The sequence below is a fragment of the Rhea pennata genome, chromosome 5 (genome assembly GCF_028389875.1).
Source record: "Rhea pennata isolate bPtePen1 chromosome 5, bPtePen1.pri, whole genome shotgun sequence".
NCBI classification, from domain to species: domain Eukaryota; kingdom Metazoa; phylum Chordata; class Aves; order Rheiformes; family Rheidae; genus Rhea; species Rhea pennata.
In genome coordinates this window covers 1,226,654-1,254,380 of record NC_084667.1, presented here as the reverse complement: position 1 = coordinate 1,254,380, position 27,727 = coordinate 1,226,654, and the positions used below count along the sequence as shown (strand labels likewise).

Genomic DNA, 27,727 nt, shown 5'->3' with positions numbered 1-27,727 from the left:
GATGTTTTCACAAAAAAAAGAAATATATGCAGCTTATTTGCTGATTTCTAATAGAGAGTTGATAGGAATAAGACAATTCAGGAATTTGCAGTGGCCATATGTTTGCAATTAGTGCCAACTAATCCCATTTGTAGAATACAGAATTCAGTATAACACCATGCAATTAAAACTCAACAAAATCTTTTCTCCAAAATAGTATAAACTTATGACCACTCTGTCATTCTTTTTTCCTCCCTGTGCTGCATTCTCACTGGCTATTCTATCATCAGACATTGCTGCTGCTAAAGGCCGAACTGTTATATGCATGCATGTGAGAATGATTACCATAGCTAATTTTAGGCATGTGTAGTTGCACAAGGAGTGACCTCACAGCTTCCAATCTTGTCATAAATATAGCTTAATTACTGGATGTTAGATGACAGATTGTGCCCTGCAGGTGATCAGACATGGAATGTGGTAAAGACCAGCTCTGACTCTTAACCAAAGGTTTGTATTTCCTTTTAAAAAACATCATGCACTTAAATAATTACCTGTGTTTATGAGGACAAAGTATTTATTAAATAATGATTTCTACCTGAGGATCTTGGAGCTCCTTCTGGGCTCTGATAATTAAAGTGTTCTGTTCTATTTTGTGTTTTACAATGAGCTTTTTTTAGTATAGCAACTAAGTACTTTCCCATTAACCTCAAATGTGACTAATATGTGCATATGTGGTTCGCTCCTCTCTCCTCTACTCAGTGTGTTTTAGGTTTCAGTGTATTTCTATTACAGGTGAAAGAAGCATGCCTTGCGTTCTGGAGGTGCAGGTAGTGAGTGTTGTGTCAGTCTTTAATTCCTAGGAAGTCCATTCTGCAAATTTGGACAGGTCCCTAGAAAATTCTCTTGCACAAGTAAGCATTACATTATTGCAGAGTCCTCTCTTGCAGGAGGGCTAGAGTTGTTGACTGTAGTGTTTATCTTCAAATTTGTGTGCATGTGTGCTTGCTTTTTAAATGTGCTGGGCAAAGGCCTCTGAGTGCCTTGAAGGTAGAACCCAAGGCTTCGAACTAGCTCAGTTAGCTGTCCCCAGAACCCTGTGAAGTCTGTGAAGAGTGTGATTCCCATATTAACAGGCAGATAATTGAAGCATTGACACTGCAGTTTTAGGATAGTTTAAACCAGTCTACATTGATGCTCCTGTGGGTCTGCTATCTCCTTTACTCTTGTCCATGTGATTCTGTTTCCTTTCTGGCTTGTGCAATGGTACTTGTCTGACCCTTCAGTGAATTGGTTCAGGAAGCTAAACTAGCACAAAAATGTATTTATTTGGGACTGTTAAACTCCAGCTGGTCTGAGTCCCTGACCAAAATTACTGCAGGGTCAGTCAAATGCTAGTGCCAGAGCAAGGGAAGAGGCAGATCTTGTAGCTGACAGAGCTGCACAGATGCTTGTGGAAGAACATCTTGAGGACATAAGTGATTTGCCTAAATTCAGTTTGGGAACACTGACTCTTCAGAGTGGGTCCCTTAAAATTGTATTTTTTTGACATGGGGGTGGATCAAACACTTACCCAGAGAGGCTGAGGAACCTCCAACCTTGGAGGTATTCAGAACTCAGCTGGACAAGGTTCTTGAGCAGCCTGCTCTAACTGGCCCTACTTTGAGAAGGGTTGGGCTATGTGGCCTCCAGAGACCTCTTCCAACTTACGTGATTAACTGAGCCTGTGATCAGTAGGATCAGCTGGGTGAAAAAGGGTTCAGGAATAGCAGTGGCAGCCTGTGTGGAAACAGGCCAGTGACAAGGTTTGTGGTTTGTGACAAGGATTTATTCCAGATGTACAAATCATCTCTGTATGAGTATCTCTAAAATGTGTGAATGACAGGCTCCAGCAGATCTAACTGTAGCAGTTTAATGTTTGCTTTAAATCTTTGCTGAATAAAGAGGGTTGCTAGCTCTGTCTCAGGTGGTAGAAAGGAGCCTGTGCTGTAGCCACCGCAGCTCCCAGTTCTGTTAGCTAGCAAGCCACTGAGGAAAGGGGCTTTTGCAAAGTTCCCAGATAGCAAGTGAGAACAGCTGGTGTTCCCATTCCTTTCACCGCCCCTGCCAACGGGTGTGTTAAGCCTGGCCAGGAAAGCAGGGTGGTGGGACTGGCATGGGAATGCCTGGAACTGCCGCTGCTGTTTTCATCAGCACACAAGTCAGGTGCCTTAGACAGCAGTTTTAGGTTTTGCCTCCCCTAAACCCAGTTCTTTCCTGGGATCCCAAGAAGCATCCATTCACTGGTGATTTTTTTTTTCTCCCATGTCTGATTTTTCTGTACTTACCTCTCTATATAAACCAATATGCTATAGTTTTTTTCTGCAGCTGATGGAGAGAAGTGTGTAAATGCCTTTGGGGCCATAGAGATTGGTTTCATAGTGAATGTGCAGCATAATGCTAAGCTGTAGCAATGGTGCCCAGTAAAATGGTACGTGGCTACCCACACCTGCTAAGTTACAGCTGTTCCCTCCAGGTCCTATATCAGTGGAAGAATCTTGATGCTACTTTTTTGTGATTTCATCACCAATCCTGTAATGTTACATATATTTCTTAAAGCCCCAGTGCCTGGAGCAATGTGGTTATGTAAAAACTTTTTTTTTTTTTTTTTTTTTTAGGTAGGTGTTTAGATCTCAAGATCAAGGAGGAGAGTTGGATAATGTGAACCTTGTAGCCTCAAACTCTTGAAGCAACCAGCAACATGCCACACTTAAAGCTGCGATATCAAGCCAGTCTCAGGAGCTGCTGGGGATGTGGTTTGTGGACTGTGGGCCAGCAGAAGCGCCCCGCCGTGCCGGTGCAGTAGGCCGGGGAGCTCCACCGCTGTCTGCTGCCTTTGCTGGTGGCGCTCGCCCGCTGCCTCCACTCCCAGCCGGTAAGAGCGTCTCGCACGCCCTCTGCCTGCCACTGGCTGGTCAGGTCCCTGTCCTGCTCTGTAGGCTGCTCTGTAGGCTGCTGAATTGCAGGTCTGGGAGGTCTCAGTATGTTTTTGCAGCCCTACAGGAGTGCGGCTGGTCCAGTGTGTAAGCCTGAGGGCCGCTTCATTCCTCACCTTTCAGTGCACCCTGCTGGACTCCAGGAAGTGGAGCACTGGGGGAGAAAAGTGTAAGTAAGTAGATCTAGAAGGATATTGAATCCTACAATAGTCTAGGTAGGAAGGGACTACTGGAGACTACCTACAGGTCGGTCTGTCCCGCCAGCCTCGCTCAGGGCAGGTCCAACCAGGACGGGTTGCTCGTGCTGTTGTTGTGCAGTCGGGTTTTGAGTATCTCTGGGAATAGAGATTTCATAGCCTTTCCGGACAACTTGGTCCAGTGTTTGACTACACTTGAGTGAAAAATGAGGATCCTAAGGACATGCACTAAAGAGTCAGTATTTCTCCATTGCATTTTCAAGTTCCAAATAAATTTTCTGCAAAACAGCTCCTCAGCCAGTTGTCACCCAGCCTGTACTGTTGCATGGGGGAGTTTTTCCATCCCAGGGGCAGGGCTTTGCAATTTGCTTTGCTTAAAGGAACTGACAGGAACCCAAGGAAGTTCATCTAGCCTGTTGGGGTCCCTGTGAGTAGTAGCCCTTCTTTCTACCGGATCAACCACTGCCTGTTGCTTGGTTTAAAGTGTGAACTTTCTGGGAGTGCATTTTACCACATCATCCAGGACGTTATGGAGTATTGGCCCCAGAGCTGGGTGCTGAGAGGTGCCACTCGAACCTGGTTGTTGTTTGGATTTTGTACTGCTGATCAGAACACTTTGAACTTGGTAATCCTGCCAGTTCTCCACCTTTCTACCTTATTATTCACTTACTTGGTTCCTATCTCATTAATTTGCCTGTAAGGCTACTATGGGAGATGTTGTACAAAGCCCCACCAAAGTCAAGGTAAGCGACTGGCTCAGTCAAGTCCAAAGAGCTGATCCTCCAGCCCCACAGTCTGAACAGCCAACTGCCCTGGGGAGCCCCTCCAGCCCTTTCTGCAAAATTTCTACCCAGGTCACTCATCTGATCCTGTTCCAGTTCTCTGTGGCACTATACTTGACCAGTTCTCTGCACTCTCACCTGTTTTTCCACAGATCCCCCCCAGCATAACAAGGGTGCAGATGGACAGTTAGGGTTTTTGTAGAAAGGACAGGTGGTTGATAAGGGCCAGACTTGCCCGCAGAGTTCTTGGCCTTGCAGTGCATCCGCTCTGCAGTCTAACTGAATTTCCTTCTCATGAAGTCTCTTGTCCTTAAGCCTTTTGGAGATGTACACAGGGGAGTTGGAACAGATGATCTCTAAAGGTCCTTTCCAACCTCAACCATTCTGTGATTCTGTCAACCACTTGGAAATGGCTGTGGAGAGCTGAGTGGGTGATGCACCCAAAAACACAGTGTTATAGTTGTGCCAGGTGCAGTTTTAGGAGGGTAACTCCCTTAATGTGTTCAGGTCTGTCGGAACCCAAATTATCCATGGTGTGACAGGTGCCACAGTGCTTTGCCAGGTCTGTAATTGCTAAGGCATTTCCATAAACAGTCATGCCTCTGGTTGTTTTTTCTCTTCCTCTGTTCTCATCAAAGAAGCATCTATTGGTTTAAACTAATCTGGTCTCTTGACTTCCATTGTACTTGACAGTCTGGTATGTCAGCTACTTGTCACATCAGATCAGAGAACCAAGCCTGCATAGTCTGAGATATATCCCCTTTGTTGTACAGCCTTGCGTTAATGGGCCATTTGTGTCCTGGCTCCAGAATGGCTGATGCTGGATGCCCATGGAGATCCTTTTCAAAATAACATACCTAATTTCTTGATTTTCTTTTCTCGCTGTGGACCATCTTTCTTGACCCCTGTCTGCTAGCATTCAGTGCACTGAAAGCAGAGCAGTGGGAGTCCTGCTTACTGCAGTCTGCTGTGCAATAGGCATAGTCATTGTTGGGCTTCGTAATGATGGTTAATTACTGGGGTTTGAAAGGAAAGAATGTTAGCAAATGCTCAGCTATGGAGCCCTGCTTAATTCCTATGCCACAGCCTGTTCTCGAGACCCTCAGAACGAAAATGGAGATAGATACACTAAAATGTACAGGCAGTAACAGACACTGTCTCTCATTTTGTTCATGCTGAGAGCAGTGGCATTTTGGTGTGCTGACTTGTGAGCAAAGGGTGTTAGTCGCAGGTAAACGATATTCCTCCCCTGAGGGGTATCAAACATACTCCTGCCTTTCCATTTGGAAAGCCTGCTGTTGGAGTCATAGAGATGTAGCTGGTCCAGTGAGTGATCTCAAGGGCTCAGAAGGGACAGGCTTTGCTTAGGAGGCCTAATAGGAGCAGTACCTGAGGGAACCTCCTTCGGAGTCTGTTGAAGCAGTTTAGTTGTGTGCCAATTTGGAATTGGGACAGAGGGGACTAGGAAGATGGATGTGGCTAAGGAGGGAACATAGTACATTTTGGGGAATCCCACTCCCCTTTGCTTCTCAGGGCCTGCAGTGAGAAGTGCTTCCTGAGCCTGCCAGTAAGTCCTTCTGCTCGTACTGATCGCCTCTGTCTAAATCCCCCTGTACGTGAGTTAGCTTCTATCAAGGCTGGAAAGGCTGGATGAGTCCAGTCAGGTGTTTGGCTGATGCTTCACAAGGAGCAAGAATTCCTTTGCTTCCTCCTTTCCCTCTACACTGGAGTCTTTCTGCTGATAGGAGAGATGTTAAAGTCAAGTCTGTACAGCCACTCTCAATTCTACCCAAGGCTTTTTTTTTTCTTTTTTTTTCCCCTCCTAGGGAAACCTTACATGCAAAGTCTTGCACTATACCTTTCAACTCAGGGTCTGTATCAAGTCTTGCAAATATTGTGTGCAGCTGCGAGACTCCTGGAGGGGTTTTATGCTCAGATCAGATGAAGCTGGGGCAAAAAACGTAGGGCAAATCACAGAGCCAGCAACTTTCTTGGCTTCTCTGAGACTGTGGCTCCTCCTGCCCCTCCGGCCTTCAGAAATGTACTCGGCAGAGCTGCCCACATAGAAAAACAAATGCATCCCAAACCAAAACAGAGTTGGGTGTTGGTAGCGAGTGGGCCAACACTGTGCTGGCGTCATCTCTGCTTGCTGCCAGCACGTTGTCATAGGAACAGCTGGATTATTTTACAATCCAGCTGTGGAGCCAATTCTCTAAAGGAGTAGCCTGGAGGGAGGAGAGAGGGGCGGGCAGAAGGGAGCACTGCTGTGTTTGTGCTGGTAACTGGAGGGAGGAGGAGTATTACTGGAGAGAGGGAGGGAAGGGATTACAAGCAAGTGCCATCTACCATAGCCTGAAACCACAACCAGTCGTTTCCAGATAACTGACTTTCTCCAGCTAGCTGGATCTGGGAATGAAGTGCTGCCCTGTGGGAGAATGGGGGTGAAGAAAAAGGCAAATCTACTGTTTGCATTAAAACTGATAATGTATCACAGTATGTTGCCCTGCAGGGACCGTGGCTTGTCAGCTCTGTGGAGAGCTATATAGCTGTGCTGGGCCTCCACTACCCCAAAAAGTTGGAGCTGATCAAGTGCTGTGTGTTAACCTACAAGGGAAGAGGTTCATCACCATTTCCCTTACCCTTTCAGGAATGTTAGCTCCGTTTCCTTTCTGTAAGCACCTTGTTCGTGTTCTGAGTTTGCAGAGCACTCAAGGCGTTGTAGGTACCTGAGTGGAGCTGCAGTCTTTGTGCTTATGAAGGCTGTTGTACCGGAATAGGTGCACTCGGTCCAATAGCAGGATGTTTGCACTGTAAGTGAGCTTTGGCCCTTGTGGTTAAGCAAGTCACACTGGTTTTGTGCTCCAGGAGCACTGTGTGATGAGGATTGGTCACAGAAGCTAGATCCTGCAGCAGTTGTCAGAAGGAAGCAGTGCTTTTGGTCTGATAGAGCTGGAGAGAGCTGCTTTTGTAGAAGGGAGATTTAGGCAGCAGCAAAGCTGCCTGCTCGTGAGAGAGCTCCCGGCGCAGGAGCAGTGCGGGAGGAAGGAACATGGAGGGGATTAACTTGAGGGAATGGGAAGTTAGCAACATCAGCAGTTCTGTTGCCTCTTCTGTGTCCAGGGTGTGTTTACGCTTGTGGTGTCTGAAATTAGATTTCCTCAGCCCCAGTTTAGTGCAGTTTACTATTAAAGTGGTATCACTGATTTCTAGGGATGCAGATGGTGAGGAAGGTGTGAGTTTCTAACATTGTGGGTCCCTGGTGGCGTGGTGACAAGATGTGACCGGTAGATGGTGCAGCCGTATGAGCCTGGTCCCCAGCAGCCAGCAGGGTGCTGGGGGGACTGGGCAGCATCCCACTGCAGCTCACTTCTGCCAGGCCTAAAGGCAGAGGCAGATTAAGTCTATGTCAGGTAGCACTGTCTGATAGCTCAGGGGGATTCTGGGTGACGATGTGGCATGGGCTCGTGTTAGCGTTCCTGCAGCTGAAAGCGCCCTGCAGTCACAGGGACACTGGCCTGTGGCTCCCTGGGTGGATAAAGCCGGCTGCTCCTGGTCCACTGCACTCACTTTATCCGGGCAAAAATGCAAGGGGTGGCAGATGCCTCCTGTCAGCCCCCATTAGTGGGTTCTGGCCCAGCTCAGCTCTAGAGAAGTTTTGCTTATACCCGTCATGAAGAGGGACATCCATGCAGGATCATGGATTAACTGCCAGGATGGATGGATGAGCCTGCTGTAGAAAGCAGGGTCTTGCTCCCCCCGTGTCATCCTGAGTCCAGCCCTGTCTGCATTGGCAAACAGGGTCTCCCAACAGGCTTCACCCCACTGACTGCTTGCCTGCTAGGTCTGTGGGTTGCCAAGAACAAGGTTTGACTTATTTGCTTGCGCTTCTCTTGGCCATAGAGTAGTTATCAACCTTGGGTAAAAGTCTGGAACAGAAGGGCTGGATCGGCGTTCGGACTCTGTTTCTGGCTGCTCTGATAGGCCTGGCTGTCTCTGGAGAGCCTTTTCCAGGACAGCGCCCTCACATGTAATCGTCTCCAGAACTGACACTATGTGTCCAGTTTTATTGCTTGATTTTAGAGATGAGTCCATGACAGATGAGAACAACAGGACCCAGGGAACTTCGGACATCCTGGCACTATTTTTTTTATCCTTTGTTGGAATTCAAAAAGACTATTGAGCCTTTTTCAGTACTATTTTTTTATGCTCACATACATATTGATGATTTATGTGCATGCTAGGGACAGATTTGGAAGGGGAATGTGTCCTGTACCTTGCTGATTCTTAACGTTTTAATAAAATACCAGCCGTATATGGGAAAAATGTTTTAGGCCTTGCAATGTCTTCCTCCATCCCTCCTGCTTTCTCCATTCTTCTGGCTCCTCCCAGTGGTCTCTCCTGTTCCTGCCAGTTAAGACTTACAGCCCCCTTTTGGGGGACAGTGGGCAAGACTTGGGCATTCACGTCCAACCTGACTTTCAGCATGTGGATTGTTTAACCTGGGCTGCCTCAGACTTGTGAGAGAAGCTCCAGCAGACACTCATAGGACAATGTACAGGATTTGGGCTTACTAGTAAAGCTTCTGTTTTGAAAAATGTCTTTTGGGCTTTCTCAGTAGTCCGGTTCTAGACCTGGCCTCTGTTCTGGTGGAGCTGTTTGCAGATGAAAATGGTGGTTCGGGTACTTGGGAAGAAGTCAGAATTTGGCCCATAAAAGATGCACAGAAATTTCTTTGCCTGGCATCTAAATTGCCACTCCAGTTATTTCCACATGTATGAGAAGGTACAGAGATTCCTTGTCTCATTACATTTTTGTTTTAAGACATGTTTGAGGATGCAAGTTGTAGGCAGTGACTAATGAAATATCTCAGACATCTTTCCATGATGAGACAGCCACCAGTGTGGAAAATGCTGCTCTTCTTCTGGGGGAATTTTATTTCTTGCTGTTTGCTATAGGGAACCCACTTTCTTGTTCTTCTTTATTCTAGCCTTCAGCAGAAGGGGAAGATTTGGGGGTTTTCAGGCAAATGAGCAGGAGCCTTTTTTCCTGGAGATTCAGCAGATTCTCAGTGCTGTCACACTGAGGGTAAAGCTTGTGTCCAACTTATTCCTGCTCTGAGCTATTACAGATTACCCAGCTCCATCTCCCTGTTCTGCTCCTCACCCTAATGCTGTGCTGTTGGTTGGTAAGAAGACCTGTCAGCCCTATTGCTGCTGTGTGTAATTTGTTGAGCTGAGTGACTTTGCCTGACACTGCAGCTCCAGCTATGCAGTGAAGCTGTAGCTGCTGTCAGAGACACTCAGGCAGGTGGCTGGTGCCCATGCGGAGATCAACTGTCAGGATGTGTGATGAGACCAGCAATTGCTGGCTCCCTGGATTTTGTATGTATGCAGTGCAGGGTCTTTGGTCACTTGATAGGCTTTTATTCATCAAAAAGTTGGCCCTGATAGTAACAGTACCGTCAGTCAGTAAAGGTTACTGGTGAGTAGATGTGAGAGCTGAGATGGGGTGTGTGAAGGAAGCAGAGAGAAGAGGAAATGGAATTGGTGCAGGGTAATTGCAGGAGGGTCGGGGAGGTGTGACACTGTTTTTTATGGGAAATAAACAGAGTTGGTGTGGGTCCAGGGAGGAGCAGGTAGCTAAGGATGTTATTCAGCTGTGGAATTACTTGGGTTAAACCTAGTTCAGTTCAGCACTTGGAGGGTTGATGATGAATGGTAATGGGGAAGTGGCATGTGATAACTGGACTGTGGTCACAGCTCTGCGCCGGGACTTTCCCCAGAAACAGTAGGTCCCTGGTGAGATGAATGTGAGCCACTGGCAGGTGAGAGAGGGCTCAGCACCCAGCTGCTGTGGCTGCTGCTCCTGCCAGTGATGGTGGTGGTAATGATGTGGGGAGCATGCAGAGCGGAGTTTGCGTGCTGCTCCAGCCTGCTCCAGCTTCTGCCTGTTGTTAGTTGCAGCTCTGCTGGGTGCTCATAGCCAGTGATAGGCCTGGGCCTGCTGTGCTTGCTGCTGAATCCCTGGGAAATGAGCAGTCCAGCCTCTTTCAAATACTTGTGTGCAGAAGAACACCTGAGAGGTTTAAGAGCACACAAAGCTGATTTTTTATTTATTTTATTTTTTTTTTTTTTTTTGCTGCCTGTTTGGTCCTAGTCGTCTTGAATGCATTTACTATAAATTCTGAGGAAGACAGCCTCAGCCTCTTTTAGAAGGCTGAGGCAATCTTGGGTATAGGGCAAGGAAGAGTGAGAGCAGAAATTCAACTCAGTGCTCTCACTGTTTGCTGCTGTCACTTGTATTGTCCTGGTTCGCTTTGATACAGAGGTAGTGGCCACCTTTGCCTGCTGGAGCAATGCTCAGGTGTAATACTTTAGGCCATTGGCCTGCTCTAAGTCTGTGCTGCTCACCCCTTTCTTGTCAGGGCCAAATTCGGTGTGCACCCACAAAAGTCAGCACTCAGCTGCACTGTCAGCAGGATTCCCATGCAAATAGGAGCCTCAGGCTCTCCAGTGCACTAGTGATTTGTTTGTGCAGGTTTTTCCCACACGTCTGTGTTCGAGAGTGTCCCTTAAGATATCAGAATGCTTTTACTAGAACAGGATCATTAGCAGCTAGGACTTAATGGACATATTCAGAGTCCCTGATCTTGAACTGGAACCATAGATAAGATCGGTGGTGGTGTGTCCTGGCATCTGGTGCTCTTCCAAGCATCAAGTACACCATTGGCCTTTGGGAAATAAAGCATTAGAAATAATTTTGGAAAGCATCAAAGTTCATTCTTTCTGAGAAGGAGCTTCCCTGCTTACATGGTTTTCAGCTAAGCCTGCAGTTGTACTTTTTTCTGAAGGAAACATGGTCAGGCTAGCTTTGTATGCCCAATTTAGGCTTTATATAATATCAAACTTACTGTAATCATTTGATGATTGAGAGAAGACTTTACTCTTAAACAAATGCACCTTTTTTGCCATGCTTAGAACCTTGGCATTGCAGCCATGAAATCCTGCAAAAGAGATGGGCTTAAAATTATGGATAAATGTGAAACTGATTAGCTTGCCACCGTTGTCTGAGCTGAATGAAGTGCCGAAAAAAGGTAAACAGTCACAGTGAAAGACAGCATGAATCTAAACAAATTCTTTCAGCTTTAGTAATCTGTAGTGCTTCCTTAGTAAAAGAAAGACTGGGGAATTTTTTGTTCTGAAGCTGGGTCCGTGCTCTGACAACAGCACCACCAAATCTGCATGGTTCTGCAGGGACCTGCTTTTACAAAGAGTTTTTGCCGTAGAGCCTGTGCTACAAACTTTCTTGTTTTTGTATGAAACCATTTTTTTGTGCAGGCAATCATGGTAGCTGCCTCTGCTAGGTAGGCATGCAGCTGCATGCACAATGTTTCCTCTTGGTTTGGACTCTTGCCCTTAAGAGATCAGGCCATGAATGATGACGATTTTTGGATTTGCTTGGCAGTAAGCATGATCCCTGAGTGTGCCTTCACTTCCAAAAGTAGTTAGTCAATGGGTTTGTGTTTAGATGAAGAATTTCCTATACTCTGCCCTGCATGGAGCTTGTCAGCTGCAGGGAGGATTGTGATTGCAGTTGTGTATGCCGTGAAATTCCCAAGATTCCCATCACCACCCTCATTTAAACATCCACTAGCCCTACTATAAACAAGTGAGAGACACTCACCCTGCGCCTTGGCTGAGAGCCAAGGATACCGACCACTCTGGCTGGAGACAGACAGAAGAGCACAGAAAATAGTGTCAAGCCGTTAATCATCTCAGTGAGGACTGACAGCCACCATCAACAAAAACAGACAAACCTGGAGCTCACTGCTTAATAAGCAGTTTATTTCTCATCAGTTACAATTTACAGGCGAACTGGGAAGGCAGCACAGTACTGCTGGCAAGCAACTGCCTTTGCTCAACACATACAAGGTGTCTCCTCACCATGTCCTGTTGCAGCAAGGTGCCTGTAGGGCTGTGAATACAGTTTAGGGGCCTCTCAGTTGCTTCTGGCTAGTTTCCTGAGGTGACAAAGCTTATGTAAGTGTGCTCTTTACCGTGGGGTAATTTCTGAACATGCTGGACAGTTTCAGTCAAATTTAAGAGAAGAGTAGAAATTTCCAAGATCGCTACATTTCTACAAGTTTCGTGATGGTCGACAGGTGGATAGAGGAGCAGGCCCAACTTGAGACCTTGCCCCAGGAGAGACATGGAGAATGAAGCTGGTATGGACCCTTTGTGGCAGCCACCAGCTGCCTATGCCAGGTACACATGGCGTACAACATTGTACGACAGCCAGCATATGTGTACATCTGAACTAGCCACAGCAAGTGATGTTTCTTGCCTGGTAGAAGTTTCATAAAAAAAAGTACAGGAAGAGGTGTGGAGGGAAAGCCAGGATGAATGAAGTGTGGGAGAAGTAAAGGACATAAACATTGAATATGGCTCACTGGTTGTATTTTTCTGTTCCAAGATTCTTATCTCTACTGGGTTGTGCCTTTTAATTCTGAAAGAAATCTAGGCATTCTGTGCTTATGAGCCAAGGCTTAGATATACCTCTGTAGCTTCACTCATTGAGTATGAGGCTAACATGTTTGGTGGCATCCTAAATTCCTCTGTAACCACACTTGAAAACACTGTCTCCATCATGATGGACTTTCTGGGAGTTAGATGCAGCCCACCAGTTTTGGCAGGTTCCCAGGGTGGCACAGCTTCTTGTCTTGGGACCTCCTGGGTAGTCTATATTTGCTGTCCCCTTGCCTCAGGTGTGTGGGGTCACAAAACTAGGGGTGGTGCTGCATGGCAGGTGGAGCTGCCTATACAAGAGAGCAGTGATTGATACAGTTTTTGCTGTCTGGTCATTTGCTGTCAGTGCCAGCCTGGACCTTTGTGAACTGATTAGAAGGTGCATTGAGTCATGAAGCTCTGCACACTCTGCTCCCTACTCCTCTTGACCCTTATGTACCTGCTCTCTAAACTATGAGCTAGTTAACAAAGTGCCTAGAGCCTCTCTGCTGGGGAGTGAGCATGAACAGTGGATTAAGTCTTTCTAATCTCGTGTGCTAGGGAATACTTTGGAGCAGTTTGACCATGGCAGATCATGAGGACTGGTCTTGGTGCTCAAGTAGAGGTACATGAGGCTGCTTCTGCCAGCTCTAGTTCTCTGTGGGGAACAAAACAGAAAGGTGGGAGGTGGAGGGGCCGTGCTACTGAGGGCCACTGTTGGTTCTTGACAGGTTTCTCCCTAGCAGAAAAACTTTTCTGTGGGTATTGTCTATGCAGAAAGCTCATGGGTCCACAGCCTGAGGTTTCATGGCCCAGACAGCCTCACACCCAAGCAGGAGCCGTGATTTTTGCTGTATGGTGTATTTTACCACAAAACTCTGAAAGGGCTGAAGCTTTGTTTTTTTTTAAGGCAATTGCCTGCTGTACAACTGATTCCAGTGCATCTTCAGGACTAACTGCCCACCCTAGGTAGTCCTTTTTCATCTGTGCCTCACTGCAGCACTTCCCATCTGGACTAGGTTGCAGGGTTGTCTGCATGTCCTGGGATTCCAGAGTCACCTTGACCAGCTGTCCTCTGCTCTGTTTGAATAAGAGCGCACAACCTTTGCCTGTGGCTCAAGAGTGCAGCCACTTCCTCTGATCACCATACCTCCTGCTTCTGCAAGGTTTTATGAGGAAAACTGGAACTCTCTTGCCAGAGGCAGAGGAGCAAATTTAATCTCCAGGAGACCTAGAATGACGAACAGCTCAGAGAAGGTGTGCTTCCAGGATATGTGCCAGCATTGAACCAGCACCAAGAAACTGCGGCAGGTTTACAGAAATGCCACAGGCAAAGCAAGAGCTCCGGTAATTCATGGGCTCCAGGGTTTGACAAGCAATCATCCAGCCTCACCTCTTGTGTAAGCCTGGCTCCTCATTTCGTGTGCTTAGCCTGTCCCACACCCTATCATATGTGCTTGCCAGTAGAGCTTTTGGAAAGTTCACCAGTCTCAGTGCAGAATCGAGGCGAGGAATCTACCACTTTACTGGCTAATCAGCTGCACTCTACAGAACAGTGTTTTATTTCTAATCTGAAATTGCCTGGCTGCAGCATCCGGCTGTGATTCCCGTTCTTCCTTTCTTCAGGAGATTAAAGACTTTCCAAGTGTCCCATGTTTACTCCAGGATTACAGAGGGATAAAGGTACTTTCTTCTATTCAAGAGGCTAAAGAGATGGAGCTCATTATGGAGCAAATATTGCAGCTGTCAGCTGCTGGAGACTCCTTTCTCCATCCTTTCCCAGTGGTCAACATCGCTTTCTAAGGCAGGAAAATTATGCTTTTACCAGTGCTGTATATTGGTGTCAGGTAACTTTCTTGTCCTTACCCACCATGTCCTTTTCTGGGTTCCATCTGTAAGGACAAAGGCTGGTTTTTATCCATGTTCCCAAGGGGAAGTACTTGGAGCCACTTTATGTGATGCAGTGAATCAAGGAAGGGACAAAAATCAGCTGTGACAAAATCTTTTTGTTTGTTGTCAGTGCTTTAAAGGGCTAAAAGGAATTAATCACTGGAGGGAAATAGGCTCTCTGGCCTATGCAGAGTCAGGGGAGAGAGAAATGAAAGTGCCCTCAGAGGGAGGAGGGAAAAAGACAGGTCATTGCAATATCCTTGTCAGTACCAAAGTAAATCCCTCTCGAGAGGGGAAACAATAGCAGCAGAAAGCTGCCAGTGCATTGGCATAGCAAAGCCTTAGGAGCAGATCTGTTCCTGACTAAAGGCTGCCAGCTGTGGACCTTTGTGGTTTGTTTGCTTTGGTAAAACCAGTAACCACTGGCATGTGCTTTGTCTTTCTCATCAGTGGAGTCCTTGCTAAACAGGCTGAGTGGTGATACTGAGGGCAGCATCCTAGCAGGAGTGTAGCTGAGCCATTGGATCAAATACTGGACTTCTACCAAACCAGTCCTGTTTTGGAGCAACTAAACTATCTAGTGGGCTGGAAAAAGCTCTGGGGAACCTTGACCAAGGTTGCTAGAGAGCAAAGTTGCAGAGAGTTTCCATCCAAGAAGCATCTAGGCAACATCTTCTTACGGTAAACAGAGGAAAGTGTTGCTGTTCTGTGGTCCTTAAGCACAAGGGGGAGTGGATGAGGCTGCCTGGAGCAGGCTGAGAGCCCTGGGAGGTTTTATACTGATAGAACATGTCTGCAGAGGACAACTCCCAGTCTGTCGTGACAACCTGCTAGGGGATCATCACGTGCTTTGAGCATGTGCTATCTGCATCTCCACAGGCTCCTTGCACCTTCCCAGACATGACTGCAGGCAGGGAAGCAGGTCAAAGCATTGGCATTATTAGAAGCAAATCTGACATCTGGGCTGGTCAGTGGAACAGCCCAGGCATTTGCCTGTTTATTTTTCTTTTGCCTTTTGCTCTCTACAGAAGAAGGTCTTAGTGCATTGCTGACACACTGCTTAATGCTAAATGAAACTCCCACTGTTGTGAGGAAGCCAACTCAGGCGCTTTTAAAGTAATTGATGCTTCTTTGTGATTCTTGGACAGATCAAAACTAAAACCCTTGCTGCCACCTTGTTTTTAATGTGTTGTATCGGTAGGTAAATCTGTGGTTGCTAATCTCCAGCATATCAAAGTAGTCTGATTCTGCTCTTACTTGGCCTAACACTCTGGAGTAAATTCATTAATGTTAGTGGAGATGTTTTCTCCTCGCACTGGCACAGTGCTAGTTTGGATGTGTGCCCCCACTGTCCAGAGAGGAGAGCTACAGCCCTCCCCTGCTGCAGCTAGCAAGATCTGTGCAACAGAGATGAGCTTGCTGGAATGCAGAATGTGAGCACATAACTGCTGGGGACTAGAGAGAGCAGCTGTCCTTTCTCAAGCTTGTAACGGTGGTGTCACTGAGAGCAGGTTTTCACTGGGGACTGTTACTTTCCCCAGTGCTTGGTCTGCAGCATCAGGGAAACAGACCTGTTCACTGACCATGGCTTGTTTGGAGAAGTTCTTCAAGGGAATCCGCTCTCCTCCTCCATCTCTCCACTTCATACCCCTCCTTTGTCATCCTGGTGCCTGGCATCTTGAGCCACTTGCTTTCTTGGCCTGAAAGACAGTGGGGCTCAGAACATTAGGTTCTTTGGAGCAGCTAGGGTCTATTTTTAGCTGAGCTGCTTTTTGAGGGCAGTGGAATAGGTGCAGGTAGTGTATCCAGGGATGAGGTCACAGGGGTTCATGGCTGCTGAGATGCTGAGCAGAGCTCTGGTGAGTCCGGCAGTGGGAGGTTCGCTAATCCCCCCAGGGGTGTTGCAGGGAGTGGATATAGCTGGTGATACGCACAGGCAGCCAAAACCTGGTGTTGTAATGTCTGAGACGGTCTGAGTTTGGAAAAGGCCCCGATGATATCACCCTGCAGAACTGTTAACGGCAGAATGCAGGAAAGGAAACGTTCACAAGTCCTTTCCAGGTCCTGTAAATGAGAGAAGTTAGTGCACTCTCTTCTCATCCCCACCACTCTGCGTGAAAATGGCTTTCACTCAAAGCCAGGCCTCAAAAGAGGAATTTTCTTCCTCCTCTTTCTTCTCCTTGCTGCTGCATGCAGAACTGAAAACTGAGAGCAAAAGGTGCAAGAGCAGTGGCTCTTCTGCACTAGCTCCCTGCAGGGACACTGAACTCTGCATACCATCCTGCAGTTTTGCTTAATCTGCTTCCAGAAGAGATAAACAAGCAATGGTGCTTCCAGTGCTGGCACAGAGCATCCACAAAGGGATTAAGTTCTGCAAGAGCTCTCCCATGCTATTTCTCTTTTTTTTGGCTGCTCTCTGTAGCTCGTTGTACCCCCTGCTGCCCTGTATGGCCACTATCTCCTCTCTGAGCCTTTTCCAAGTCTGCAGCAAAGGTGTGCTTGGCTACAAGATCTTCTTCATTCTTTGTGGCTGTGGTCAGCACAGCACAGCCCCTCTGCTCAAAAAGCACCTCTTTTCTGAAGGTGGGAAGTGACTGATGGGGGCAGAGGGTGTTTAATTGCTCTTAGCTCTGCGCTTTTAAGATGGTCTATCCACTGTCATGGGGCAGGGCAGGAGGAGAGGCCCCAAGTTGGAGCCAGTTCATGTGAATTAAGTGAGCCATACCCTGTGCTGCACGAGGAGCGAGAAGAGTGATGTCAACCAGTGACTGCTTGAACTAGGCAATTATCTTCATGATTTTTCTCAAACCAAAATGTGGAGAACACGTGTGTGAAATATTTCCCCCCAGAGCTTCATGCAGCGAGACCTGTGGATTGACAGGGCTGGCGTGTGAAAGCGGAGCCTGTTAAGCTGCTCTGACAGGGAGAGCTTTCTCTTTTAGCTGGTTATTCACTGCCAACTCAGTCCTGCTTTCCCCCTTCTCCAGCACTCAGGAGTGCAGGCTGGTCTTCTCCTGCTGTCTGTGGTGGATAATGTGTGGAGCTCCCATTCTTGTGCTTGCAAAAAAAGCCAAGTTCACAGGCAATTTGGGGAAGGGGGAGGCAGATCATGGTCCATACAGCTTTCATGAAACCTCATGTCCTGGACTCACCTCTTTCAGCATGAACACGTATTTGCAGACTCTGGCTGAAAAAATGAGGGAGAAAAAGACTAATGATTTGATTATGCTTGTGAGCAGCAGCTTGGTAGCAAGCATGGTGCTACTTTTAAGAAAACAAAGATCAAGAGATGGAATTGATTTTCCAGAATCTTTCACTGCTTTTTGGAGTGCAGCCCAGAGGGCAGGGGTGAGGAACAAGTTAGGCACTGGGTTCGCCTTGCGTTGTGATTTTCAAGAAAGGCCATTGTGATTTTCCTCTGTGAGGAGGAAGGTGAAAGTCATTCTCTAGTGAATTCACTGAGTATCGTAATCTGAATTGAGGGTAGTGGGAGCTGTTGAGAAACTAGGGAGATAGGTTGAGCGTAGTGCTGACCAGGTTAGCCAAGTGATGACAAAGGTGGGGAAGGGGTTATTGTCTCCAAACATCTGCAAGAAGATGGGAATTACATTAACAAAGGGGAGAATTTAGACAACGTCAGGAAAGTACTTCCTAGAAGTGGACTGTGCCTCCCTGGGGAGGGGGTGGGAGTCCTGTATCTGGCAAGATGGGAACAGCAGTAAGTAATAACAACTCTGATTACTTGCCATGTAATGATAACAAATTATGTAAAATAAGGCTTGATAAAGCACTAGAGTTCTCCAATAACAACCAAATGCATAAGGCAGGGGAATGAACGGGGTGGGACTTGGTGGGTTTCTGATACTGGCAGGGAGAACTTGAGAGTTCTGGTGACTCCCATGAGCCTTAAGACCTGTATTTAGAGTTTGTTTCACTGAAAGTTTTGGAGAAGAGGTAATTTTGATTCTTGGGCCCCTTCTCTGAGTCTTTTTATTTGGAGGAGGAGGAGGAATGTGGTACAGCAATGAGAGCCTCTTGCACAGCTGTATTTAACTCCCATGTTAGAAGATGCTCCTCTTGCCTTTCCTCTGGTGATAGGTGCTGGGTTTATCTGTGTGTTGCTAAAAGAGTGTGTTTGGAGTGGGAAGCTCTCCCAGAAAAGAATGCAGGAAAGCAAGTGTGCGTGTGTAATGTGATCCTAGCCAAAGACTGGAGCAAGGAATGGGGAATCGGGTCCAGGAGTATGTGAGAAGCAGCTCCTCTGGGTATGGCAAAGACCCTAGATACTATGGCTGAAGGGAGACCAAGACTGTAGTTGAGAGAAACAGTTGGGTTGATGAGCCTGGATGAGCACCAGGGCTGAGTCTGAGAGTTACTCTGCAGCTGGTTTCTTGGAAGGACACTAGGAGCAATCTCCTATTTACATGTCAGTGAGAAAGATGGGGTTACGGTGAGGGCTTTTTTTAGTGTTTTGGGGCTTTGGCTTGCTAAGTGATGAGTCTTCCATTTAATTCAGCTGGAGCAAGGTGGCAGCATTCTGTCTTCTTTGCAAACCTAAAACCTTGGTCTTGTTTGATGTAGGCTGTAGTAGCGCTGAAGGGTTAAAATGTGAAAGGGGAACACTGTTGCTGTGTGTCCTTGGCCATTTGGTGTGTTGATGATTTATCTCCTAAATGATAGTCATAAGATAAAAGGGAAAATATGACTGAGAGGGTGTTGGGAGAATTGAGCCAATCTTGTACATCACCTGCCCAACCAGTGAAAGAGGAAGTACGTGACTCAGGGCCTGGGAGCACAGCACAGGCAGGATGGAGGCGACCGTTGCCTTACCGGAACCCCTGGTCACAGAAATGCTAGGCCAAATGGCACTTAATCCCATAAATGTGAGACAGAGAAACACAAGGAAGAAAGGCAAGAAAAGGAGCTGGTGATGGAAGTCACATTACATTTATCCTGAAACAGGTTTGTGGGAGTGCAGTCATAGCCACACAAGGAGTTACCTCATAGTCTTCAAGGAAGGAAACACAAAATGAAAATGAACTAGAAGAAAACAGCATTTCAACAGAGTAGCAACAGCATCACCCATAGTCATCCCAAAAGATGCTGAATTAATTCAGACACTTTCTTCCTCGTAGCCCTCCTACCCCCTTCGGCAACCAGACCCCAGCATGCCTCTGCTAGGTACTTGCTAAACTCCTGTGCAGAGCCTGAGAGTGCCAGGGACAGAAGAGAAAGGGTGAAGTGTGGGCTCAGGGTTGGATGGGGTGGCAGGCTTTTCCCCTAGCTTGGGCAGGAGGAACAGAGCACCCTTGCTTAGCAGGGTGCAGAAGATCCAGCTGGGAAGCTCTGGGTGGGCCTGGCCTGGCCTGGCTCTGCTGTCTGATGGCTGCAAACTTAGTGTGGCTCGTTCAGGAGGTTCAGCAATGCTTCCAGTTTGCCCTGGTATGCATGTTCTAACTCCTCCTCCATGGCTCTTCCTCAGCTAAAGACTCCCTTCTTCCTCATGCTGTGAACAGTTCATCTTCTAGTGTCCCTGAGACTGAAGGGAGAGAAGCAGTACCAAGTGCTAGCTTGGGCTAGCTTTCCATCATAAGAACCCACACAGCTTGCGCAGAGCCAGCTCAGCGCATGGAAAGGGATCATGTACCACCTGTGCCAAGAAGAATGGGCCAACACGGACAGAGCAAGCCTGCAATGGCAATGTACCTGCAGTGGAAAACTGAAAGTCAGCTTCTTTCCCAGTTGCTACAGATGGGTGAAGGGAGCTCCAACAGCAGCGTGCATACTGCATGCAGTAAAAAAACCTCACTTGAAATCCACTGGCTATGTCACCTGTCACTTTTTCCTACTACTGGATGGCCTGGCTGAGACCTGACCAGCTGCCACATCACCACCAGGCCCCTGTGTGCTGCAGTGCACCTCTCTTTAGTCACAGGGGTACCGAAACTAAGTGAGCGTGGGTAGCCCTGAACTGATCTGTACTAAAATAGCTCTCACCTGTGAGTGCCGAGCTTGTGTAATGCTGTTCAGAAATCTCCCCAGGAAGAGAGCAAGCTGATGCTGTCTCAGGCAGAGGAACCTCCACCTCCCCACCTCCCATTGCTCCTCAGACCCTGACCCTTCCCACAGTACCAGCCATCCCAACTTTACAGGACTCTTGATGGGGACATGATCATCCCTTTACCCTCCTCAGCTCCATGGCTACAGCCAGCCACGTCCTGATGTTGAAGTCTAGTATTAAAACGTCCGAAGAACGAATGGAGAATCAAAACAGGAGACTGGTGCTGGGAGTGGTCTGGAGTGCAGATTTCCCCTGTCTCTCCCTGAGCAGGCCTGCCCTGAGAGCCAAGAAGGGCATGGAGAAGTTAACTCTGGCTGGGGCGACATGTGTGATCTGGCGAGGATAGGTTCTTTCCAGAGGCTGCTATTTCTGCATGACCTAATCCGGGTTTGCTGTTTCTTTGTGCTGAGTCACAGGGTGCATGGTCCCCTGGTCGCTCTGTCGGCCTGCAGGACTTCACAGTAGCCTTTTGCTCTTCCCAGAAAGAACAACTCCTTTTGCCTTTGGTGCTGTGTGGTGTTTGATACTTTCCCATTTACATGTCATAAGATCACCATTGCTGTGATCTGTGGTGATTGTGGATTGATGTGGTAAGATCTTCTCAGCCACAAGCAACATGTTACCTGGCCAGGACTTGCACTGGACCAGAGCAATGCCTTTGTGGACAGTTTCCCTAAAAGAGCCATTTACAGCTCCCCAGAAGCGAGGCCCTTGGAGAGAGCAGCAGCTAGTCTTGTCAAGGTAAAGCTTTACAGAGCTGTGTGGAGGTGAAAAGCCTTGATACGAAAACAAAGCAGAAGCTGGTCACCTATGGCAAGGCGAGGGCTGCCTTCCTCATCAGCCTGCTCAGCACCCGTGGAAAAGCTTGTGCCACCAGTAAGCCTGGCCCCTCAACCTGAGGGCTCTCCACCCCACCCCGCCGCTGACGTGGAGCTGGACCCTGGGACTCTGCGGATTCCCAAGCTGCAGGCGCTGGGCCCTGGGTACCAGATTAGCTCTTTTTATTTCCTTTCATTTAGCAGAATCCTGCAGAGCTGGGCAGCTGCCAGTCAGTCTGTCAAGACGCAAACTATTTTGGGAATTTTTATGATGGAACAATATTTTTTCGGTAAACAAACGGAAAGCTGTTAAACAGGGACCTTCACCTCGCAGCTCCTGGTTCAGCTCCCTCACTGCTGCGATACCACAGTGACTGTACTGTCCACTCTGCAGAGCTCCCTTCATGGCTCCAGCAGGGGCAAAACAAATAGCAGCTTTTTTCCCCTTTTCATGAACTCCTCAACAAAAAAAAAAAAAAAAAAAAAAAAAGAACCATTTTGGTTTAAGCAGCAGAAGCATTTTCTTGGAGTTAACCCCTCATGCACCTGAGGGTATGCTCTCTGTTGGCTCTTTGGTGGTGCTGAGACTCTGTGTGCTGTGTTACCCAGTTGTGCAGCGTTTAACCACATCCCAGGCTGGATTTTGTCAGGAGTCAGATCCAAGCTGGCAGTGACACAGGGCTGACTGTGCACCAAAGGAAGACTTCCTTTTTTAAAGTGGCTGTTAATAGGAAGCCCTGATGGAGTCAGAGAATGCGTGGATGAAGATGTTTGTACAGAAGAATGAAACAGGGAAAGGAAAGGCAGAAATCTGTAATGCACTAAAATGCAGGTACCACATTTCTCAAGGAAAGAACCCATATGGGGCTAATTATTTCTCCTTGCTGACCTGGGCTAAAATTGATTTCGTGATTCCTCATGTACCTTTGGCAGTGGAGAATCCACTCAAATGGAGCTTATCTGCCCCGGTCTCTTGGGAAATTGGTTGATGTCAGTCAGCTGGAGCGAGCCCAGACGTTCGTGTGCACTGGTCCCTTCCACACGCGTTCTGTCCACGTCACAAAAGCTTGTGGTTTCCCTCAGTTCCTGGAATGTCCAGTCCAGCTTGTACAACAGCGTTGGCTCACGCAGGCCCCACTGGCAGTCCGTTAACTCCACAGCAGGCAGATCGCTGAAGTGTCTAGAGGGGTGACATTCTGCTTCTCTCCTCTGCCGCTCAGACTGTTAGACTCTTCCGCTGTCAAACTGCTGGGGAGTTGTAGTGTGCCCCACTGAAAACTCATGGAGTGGGACCTTTTGCTTGCCCCATCCTGGTTCTACCTTGGTATCTGTCATGTAGTTCATTAACTGTTCTTATTCTGCGACTCTGCTGCTAATGACGTTTTCAGAGAAGCCTTCAGTAAAGTTGCCAGCGAGCAATTGCACCTTCTCCCTGGCCAGCCGCCTTCCCTTCTCTGTGGGCAGTAGCAAGCCTTGCACTTTCCTTTCTCATCCTCTGGCTTCTTCTGGTTGCTTGTACTGCCTCAGCGGGTCAGCGTTGGAGCCTTTGCCCCTTACCCTGCTTCATCTTGCTCTGACGCTTCCTGGAATTTCTCCCACGCCCATTCGTACATGTGAACCTCTTTTCCCTTGCAGGTCTTTAAAACCCTCCTAGGGCAGCTTCCTTACCCTGTTGTTACTTCTGATCCTGCCCTTTTCCCAGAACGGCTTTCTTTGGCTTTGTGTTGAATGTTCTACCCTTTGCTGTATAGGAGAGGAACTCGTCCCACCATGCGAGCGCCTTTATTGTATGCTAGGAACGAGGGTCGCAGGAGTATTTGGAGGACAGAGGCTGTCAGCATCTTGAGAGCTGTGGCAGTAGTGCCGTATGGGAGACGTGCACCAATCCTCAAGCCCCCTGGCGTTTTAGGTAGCCCTATTCTGCAGATGGATGCACAGAGAGCAATGTACTTAAGTACTTCGGATTCCAAGTCTGCACTTTAAACAGACACATAAGCTGTCAAAATCCCTGTGGCTCCTATTTCCTGTGATTACAGCTTCTGCTGTCTGTTATTGGAGTCCCACTCCTATTTCTTCTTCCTGCTTTGGCTTCTCTCTCTTTACCCACTAACTTCCCTTCTCTTCTTTGCACCCTTCATCTCAGGCCTATGAAGTTCAGCATGCTTATCTCTCTGGTCTATCTGCCTCTCAGAGAACATATGCTATCCTGATAAACAGCCCAGCTCCCCTCCTCTTTATCTCTTTCTCCTGAACTGGTCTTGCTCTTCTCCAGGGCCTTATCTCTCTAGTAGTCAGTGACTTACCCAAATCAGTGTCTCTTATGCCTATCACTCCTATTTCTCCTGCTCAGCCTCATTCCTTCTCTAAAGAAGGCTTCATTTTTGTCTGCAGTCTTATTTCTCTAGCTTTTGTCAGCCTTTGTATTCCCCAGGTCCAGCTTCATTTTGCTTTCTCTGCCATGGGCTACGCTCCATAAAGGTGGTCACATTGGAAAGGGAGATGACAGGAAAGTGCAGGACAGTCCTGCAGCAAGTCATGCCAATATAATGTATTCTCCTGGTAGCTCATGTCTGTCTGGTAGCCAGTAGTTTTCCAGCCCTTTCTTCTTAGTGTCAGGCCCTTAGAGCCAGCTTTACGATCCTCTGCTTGGGTTTGAGCACTCACCACATGCAGGAGTAGTAGAATACAGTTTCCTGTCCCCGCTCCTCCTCTGCTACGACTCAGCCACAACTGCTTACAGCTCTTGACACTGGGAAAGGGCTCTGCAACTAGCGCCAGTAATGATACCTCTCTCAGGCACAGGCACTGGGGTGATGGAGTAGTCCTCTGAGCAGGATGGAGTATGTGAGCTGTCAGTGGACCTCCAGGCATATAGCTAACATCTGGGGCTCTCATACCCTTTGTGCTCGAGCTGGGTTTCAGACAGCTGCCTGCCTACTGATCATTTTCCTTTCAAAAGCATCAGTCAAAATATCTGAGCTTTGGGAGGCCCATCTGAGAGACCACTGCCCTCAGGGAGGAGCTCATGACTTCAGGCCTGGTGAATGATACTGCTACAGATGCCCGTGGTAAATGACAAAGCTTAAGGCAGGGATATGTTCAAAACTATGGCCTGGTGGCCTCAGCAGGGATATGGGGAGACTGCCAGAGAAACAATTTACCCACTCCAGATGTCCAGTCTCTATAGCTCACGTGGTCATGAATGAACTGGCCCATTTCTTGCTAATGGACAGGGCTGAGTGAAATCAGTGTGACTTCCCTGTGGCCAGTGTGGCTCTTCTGGGCCATAAGACTTTGCTAAATAGAAGTTGAAGGTGCATGAGGAGTAGAAAGGCCTTTATATAGGTGTTCTCCTTTGCCTGTGGCTTCCCCAACCATAGAGTAGTTGTGGCTGTTCGTTCAGACAGGTTGTAGATAAAAACACCTACAAGGCTGGAAGGCAGCTTTGTCCGTCTGTGGCTGTGACAATACCCAGATGGGCCATGAGGTCATTTTGGTTAGGAGTCTTCTGACAAGAGTGCTTCTGTATGCAAGAGAAGCAGGGAAAAGGTCTTGAACAGTGACACCAGCAAAACTGGTGCCCTTTCCAGCAGCTTGGGTGCCTGCCTTGTCTTTGCTCCATCTGCCTGTGCGTTTACGAAGGACATTCTTTCTCGCAGCTTCCAACCTGCAAGCATCTCCTGGTCCTCTGTTGTTTATGACACTGCAATTTGTTGCCTTGGAAATACGTGCTGTTTTATCCCAAACAGAGCCTACAGTTTCACAGTGCAATCAAGCACGAGGAGCAGATGGTTTCCCCCATCTCTTCCGTTGTATTTCCCATTATCCTCATCCACAGTTGGATGACAGGAATCTATGATTCAGTACAAATATCTGTGGCCCGGCTGTATCTACCAGTGTCAGTGGGGAAGCCATGTTTCTGCTGGGATATGACGTGCCTCTGGGTCTAGCGTCACTATTTTGGTTTCTTGTAAACGGATCTTGACCAAAAGCCTAAAATAAAAATCTTTCTTTTTTCTGACTTCAGCAGTATCTGCGAGTGGTTGGAAGAGGAAGGTTTAACACCTGCAATTTTTGTTTCTCAGGGCTCTGTAGATCTCTTCAAAGGCTTTCAGCCCTCTGCAAGCTCATTTTACTGCTTTATATGTTGAACTTTGGACAATACGTCTCTTGCAGCCTCTGCAGACGCTGCATTGTCTTTCCCTGCAACTCTCCCAGGCTGAAGCTCTGCTACAGTTTGGCGACAGCTGTGCTAGGTAGGACTGGGGAAACTGGGTGGAAGCTACATCGTCATGCAAATATTTTTTCCTGGAAGCAGTTTCCGGAAGAGCTTTTGATACTGGGGTGCGGAGGAGGGGTCGTGGGTTCTAGTAAGCAAATGAGGTGCCAGAGAGATGTGGGCTCAATAGGGCTTTGGAGCCCAGAGGCTCCAAAATGCCTGGGGGAATCAGCTATTCCAAGCCCGAGATTAATTGCTCTGAAAATGGTTCTGTTTTCATTCCTCAGCTTTATTCTGTGTGATTCAATCTGATTTGTTTGAATTCTGTTCTGAGGCTTATGTTCTACCCAGCGCTTTGCTGCCTGGATGATGTCTTTCATTGCCAGAGCAAATGGAAATGAGTAAATTTAGTCTGGAGATTAACAGGATGTTTCTTCCTTTCAGAGCAGTAAGATCCTTGAACAGCCTTCTAGTGGGAACAGCGACAGCAAAACCCAAAATGCTTTCAAGGTAGAGCCCGGTCAATTTGTGAAGGAGTTTGTATAAGTGATGTTATTAGAGCTTGTGGCTGCATTCAGTGATCCAGCATGCCTTCCAGTCCTACCTATCCAGGAGCTGGCAATCTGTGTTTAAAATTAGTTTGAAGATGGGAAAATCGTCCTCACGGTTCAAATGTTCTGAATTAAAAATGGGAAACAGATGAGAGGCTATTGAACATTTTAATTCTTGGTAATCTTTGCCTAGAAGCAGGCAGGCTGCAGCCAGGGCTGCTCATAGGTGAGCAAGGAGGTTGGTTTGTGGAAAAGGGCAAAATTCCTGTAGTTTGGGGTGAAGATGTAGCATGGGGAGGGCAAGGCATATCCTAGAGAAAGGGGATGCTGATTGTGGGGCAAGGAAGGAGGTACAGGTGCAGGACTGGAGTAGGAGGTGAGGAAAGGCACAGATCTGTGAGATAAAGGTGGCAGGAGGAGAAAGAGGGTTGCCATTCCTGCACGTATATTATGTTGCTCTTCTGCTTATCACTGAATTTATCCTTTTTGCAATGAGTATCTGACTGAAGCTGCTTGTGCTGCTGCACCATTAATCTGTGATTTTCCATTAACAGGCAGGTGCTTGTACCTGGGGGACCACCACGCTGAGTGCCAGAGATTCCTGGCATCGGGTGCAAGAGAGTTAAGCAGCCAGGCTGGAGTGTGCAAACAAATAGCAAGACCTGTGCTAACAGCACTGCTTTGTGTCAGTGGGAAGCACAGGCTCCAGCTTCTTCCGATTTCTCACCTGTCCAGACTGGTACAGAGAGAAAATGCCTCTTGGAGTTGCAAAAAAACCACACCTATTTACAGTGGATTCCCCAGGGCCCTCCTGTGGGGTATTAACCCTTTATTCCCAGGCCCAGAATTTCCCATGTGCTTTCTGGGGTACAAATGCTCCTCCCTTTCGGTGTGAAGGTTTCCCCTGTCACCCCTGCAAAGTTGAGCTCTTCTCCCTCTGTTGCAGAGATTTCCTCTTGTTGCCCAAGGCATTGGCCCATCTTCTCCCTAGAGCAGGTCACTGCTTTTTCTTTTCTCCCCTTCTGTGCAGATACCTCTGTGCCTTGCATAACTGTGCACTGGGGCTCTTTCATGGAAGCTGGGCTTCCTGACACACCTCCTTCCCCTTGAGAGCAGAACTTTCTCTGCTGTGTTTGAGTTGGACCTGTGATTGCGTCTCCCTTTGTCTCAGACCCCACCAGGTTTCCCTGAGATACCAGCTCATCCCCCCCTCACTGAAGTATCCTTGCTCTCTCCAGTCTTTTTCCTGGTCTCACTGTTTGCTTTCCATCTTTTCCCTGGTTTCTGAGTTTTCTCAGAAGGAATCCTGTGCTCTGGCCTCCTCAGGCTCGAGTGTTGTGTTGTTGTTTTTCCTTTCGTCGCTATGGGCAGGGATTTCAAATACTGAGCCAAGGAGAGGGAGGGAAAGAGGGAGGCAGTGAAGGAAGGAGGGAGTGCAAGGGGAGGGACAAAGAAAGGAGAGTGAGAAAGCAAAGTGTGCAGGGGAGTGTGGTGGGGAAGTTGCAGTGAAGGATGAAATGGAGAAGGAGCATAGAGGCCATTGGGGAAAGAAAGAATTTTGAATAAATATCAAGCAGAGCTTTTCATTGACTATTTTACTAATAACACTATTGCAGTAGACAGCAATATGCAGAGGAAGACAAGGAACCCCCCTCCCATCTGCCTAAGACATAAGGCATGAGAGGTTATTCAAGGCAAAGATACATCCTTCAGAAAATGAACATCCAGTGCTAGAGCAGCCAGTAGGAGCACAG

General features: G+C 47.7%; 1 protein-coding gene across 2 annotated transcripts in view; it reads left to right on the top strand.

Annotated features, from left to right (window-relative positions):
* The first annotated feature begins 407 nt into the window (after window positions 1-407).
* Window positions 408-27,727, top strand: part of JDP2 (Jun dimerization protein 2) — a 51,640-nt gene continuing 24,320 nt past the window's right edge. Inside the window, exons 1-2 of one of the 2 annotated variants that reach the window (XM_062577894.1) lie at window positions 408-486; window positions 2,634-2,890. In XM_062577894.1, coding sequence (XP_062433878.1) covers window positions 2,767-2,890 — 124 coding nt within the window. In that variant the 5' untranslated portion in view covers window positions 408-486; window positions 2,634-2,766. The remainder of the gene's footprint in view (window positions 487-2,633; window positions 2,891-27,727) is intronic. The other variant, XM_062577896.1, reaches the window with a different exon arrangement.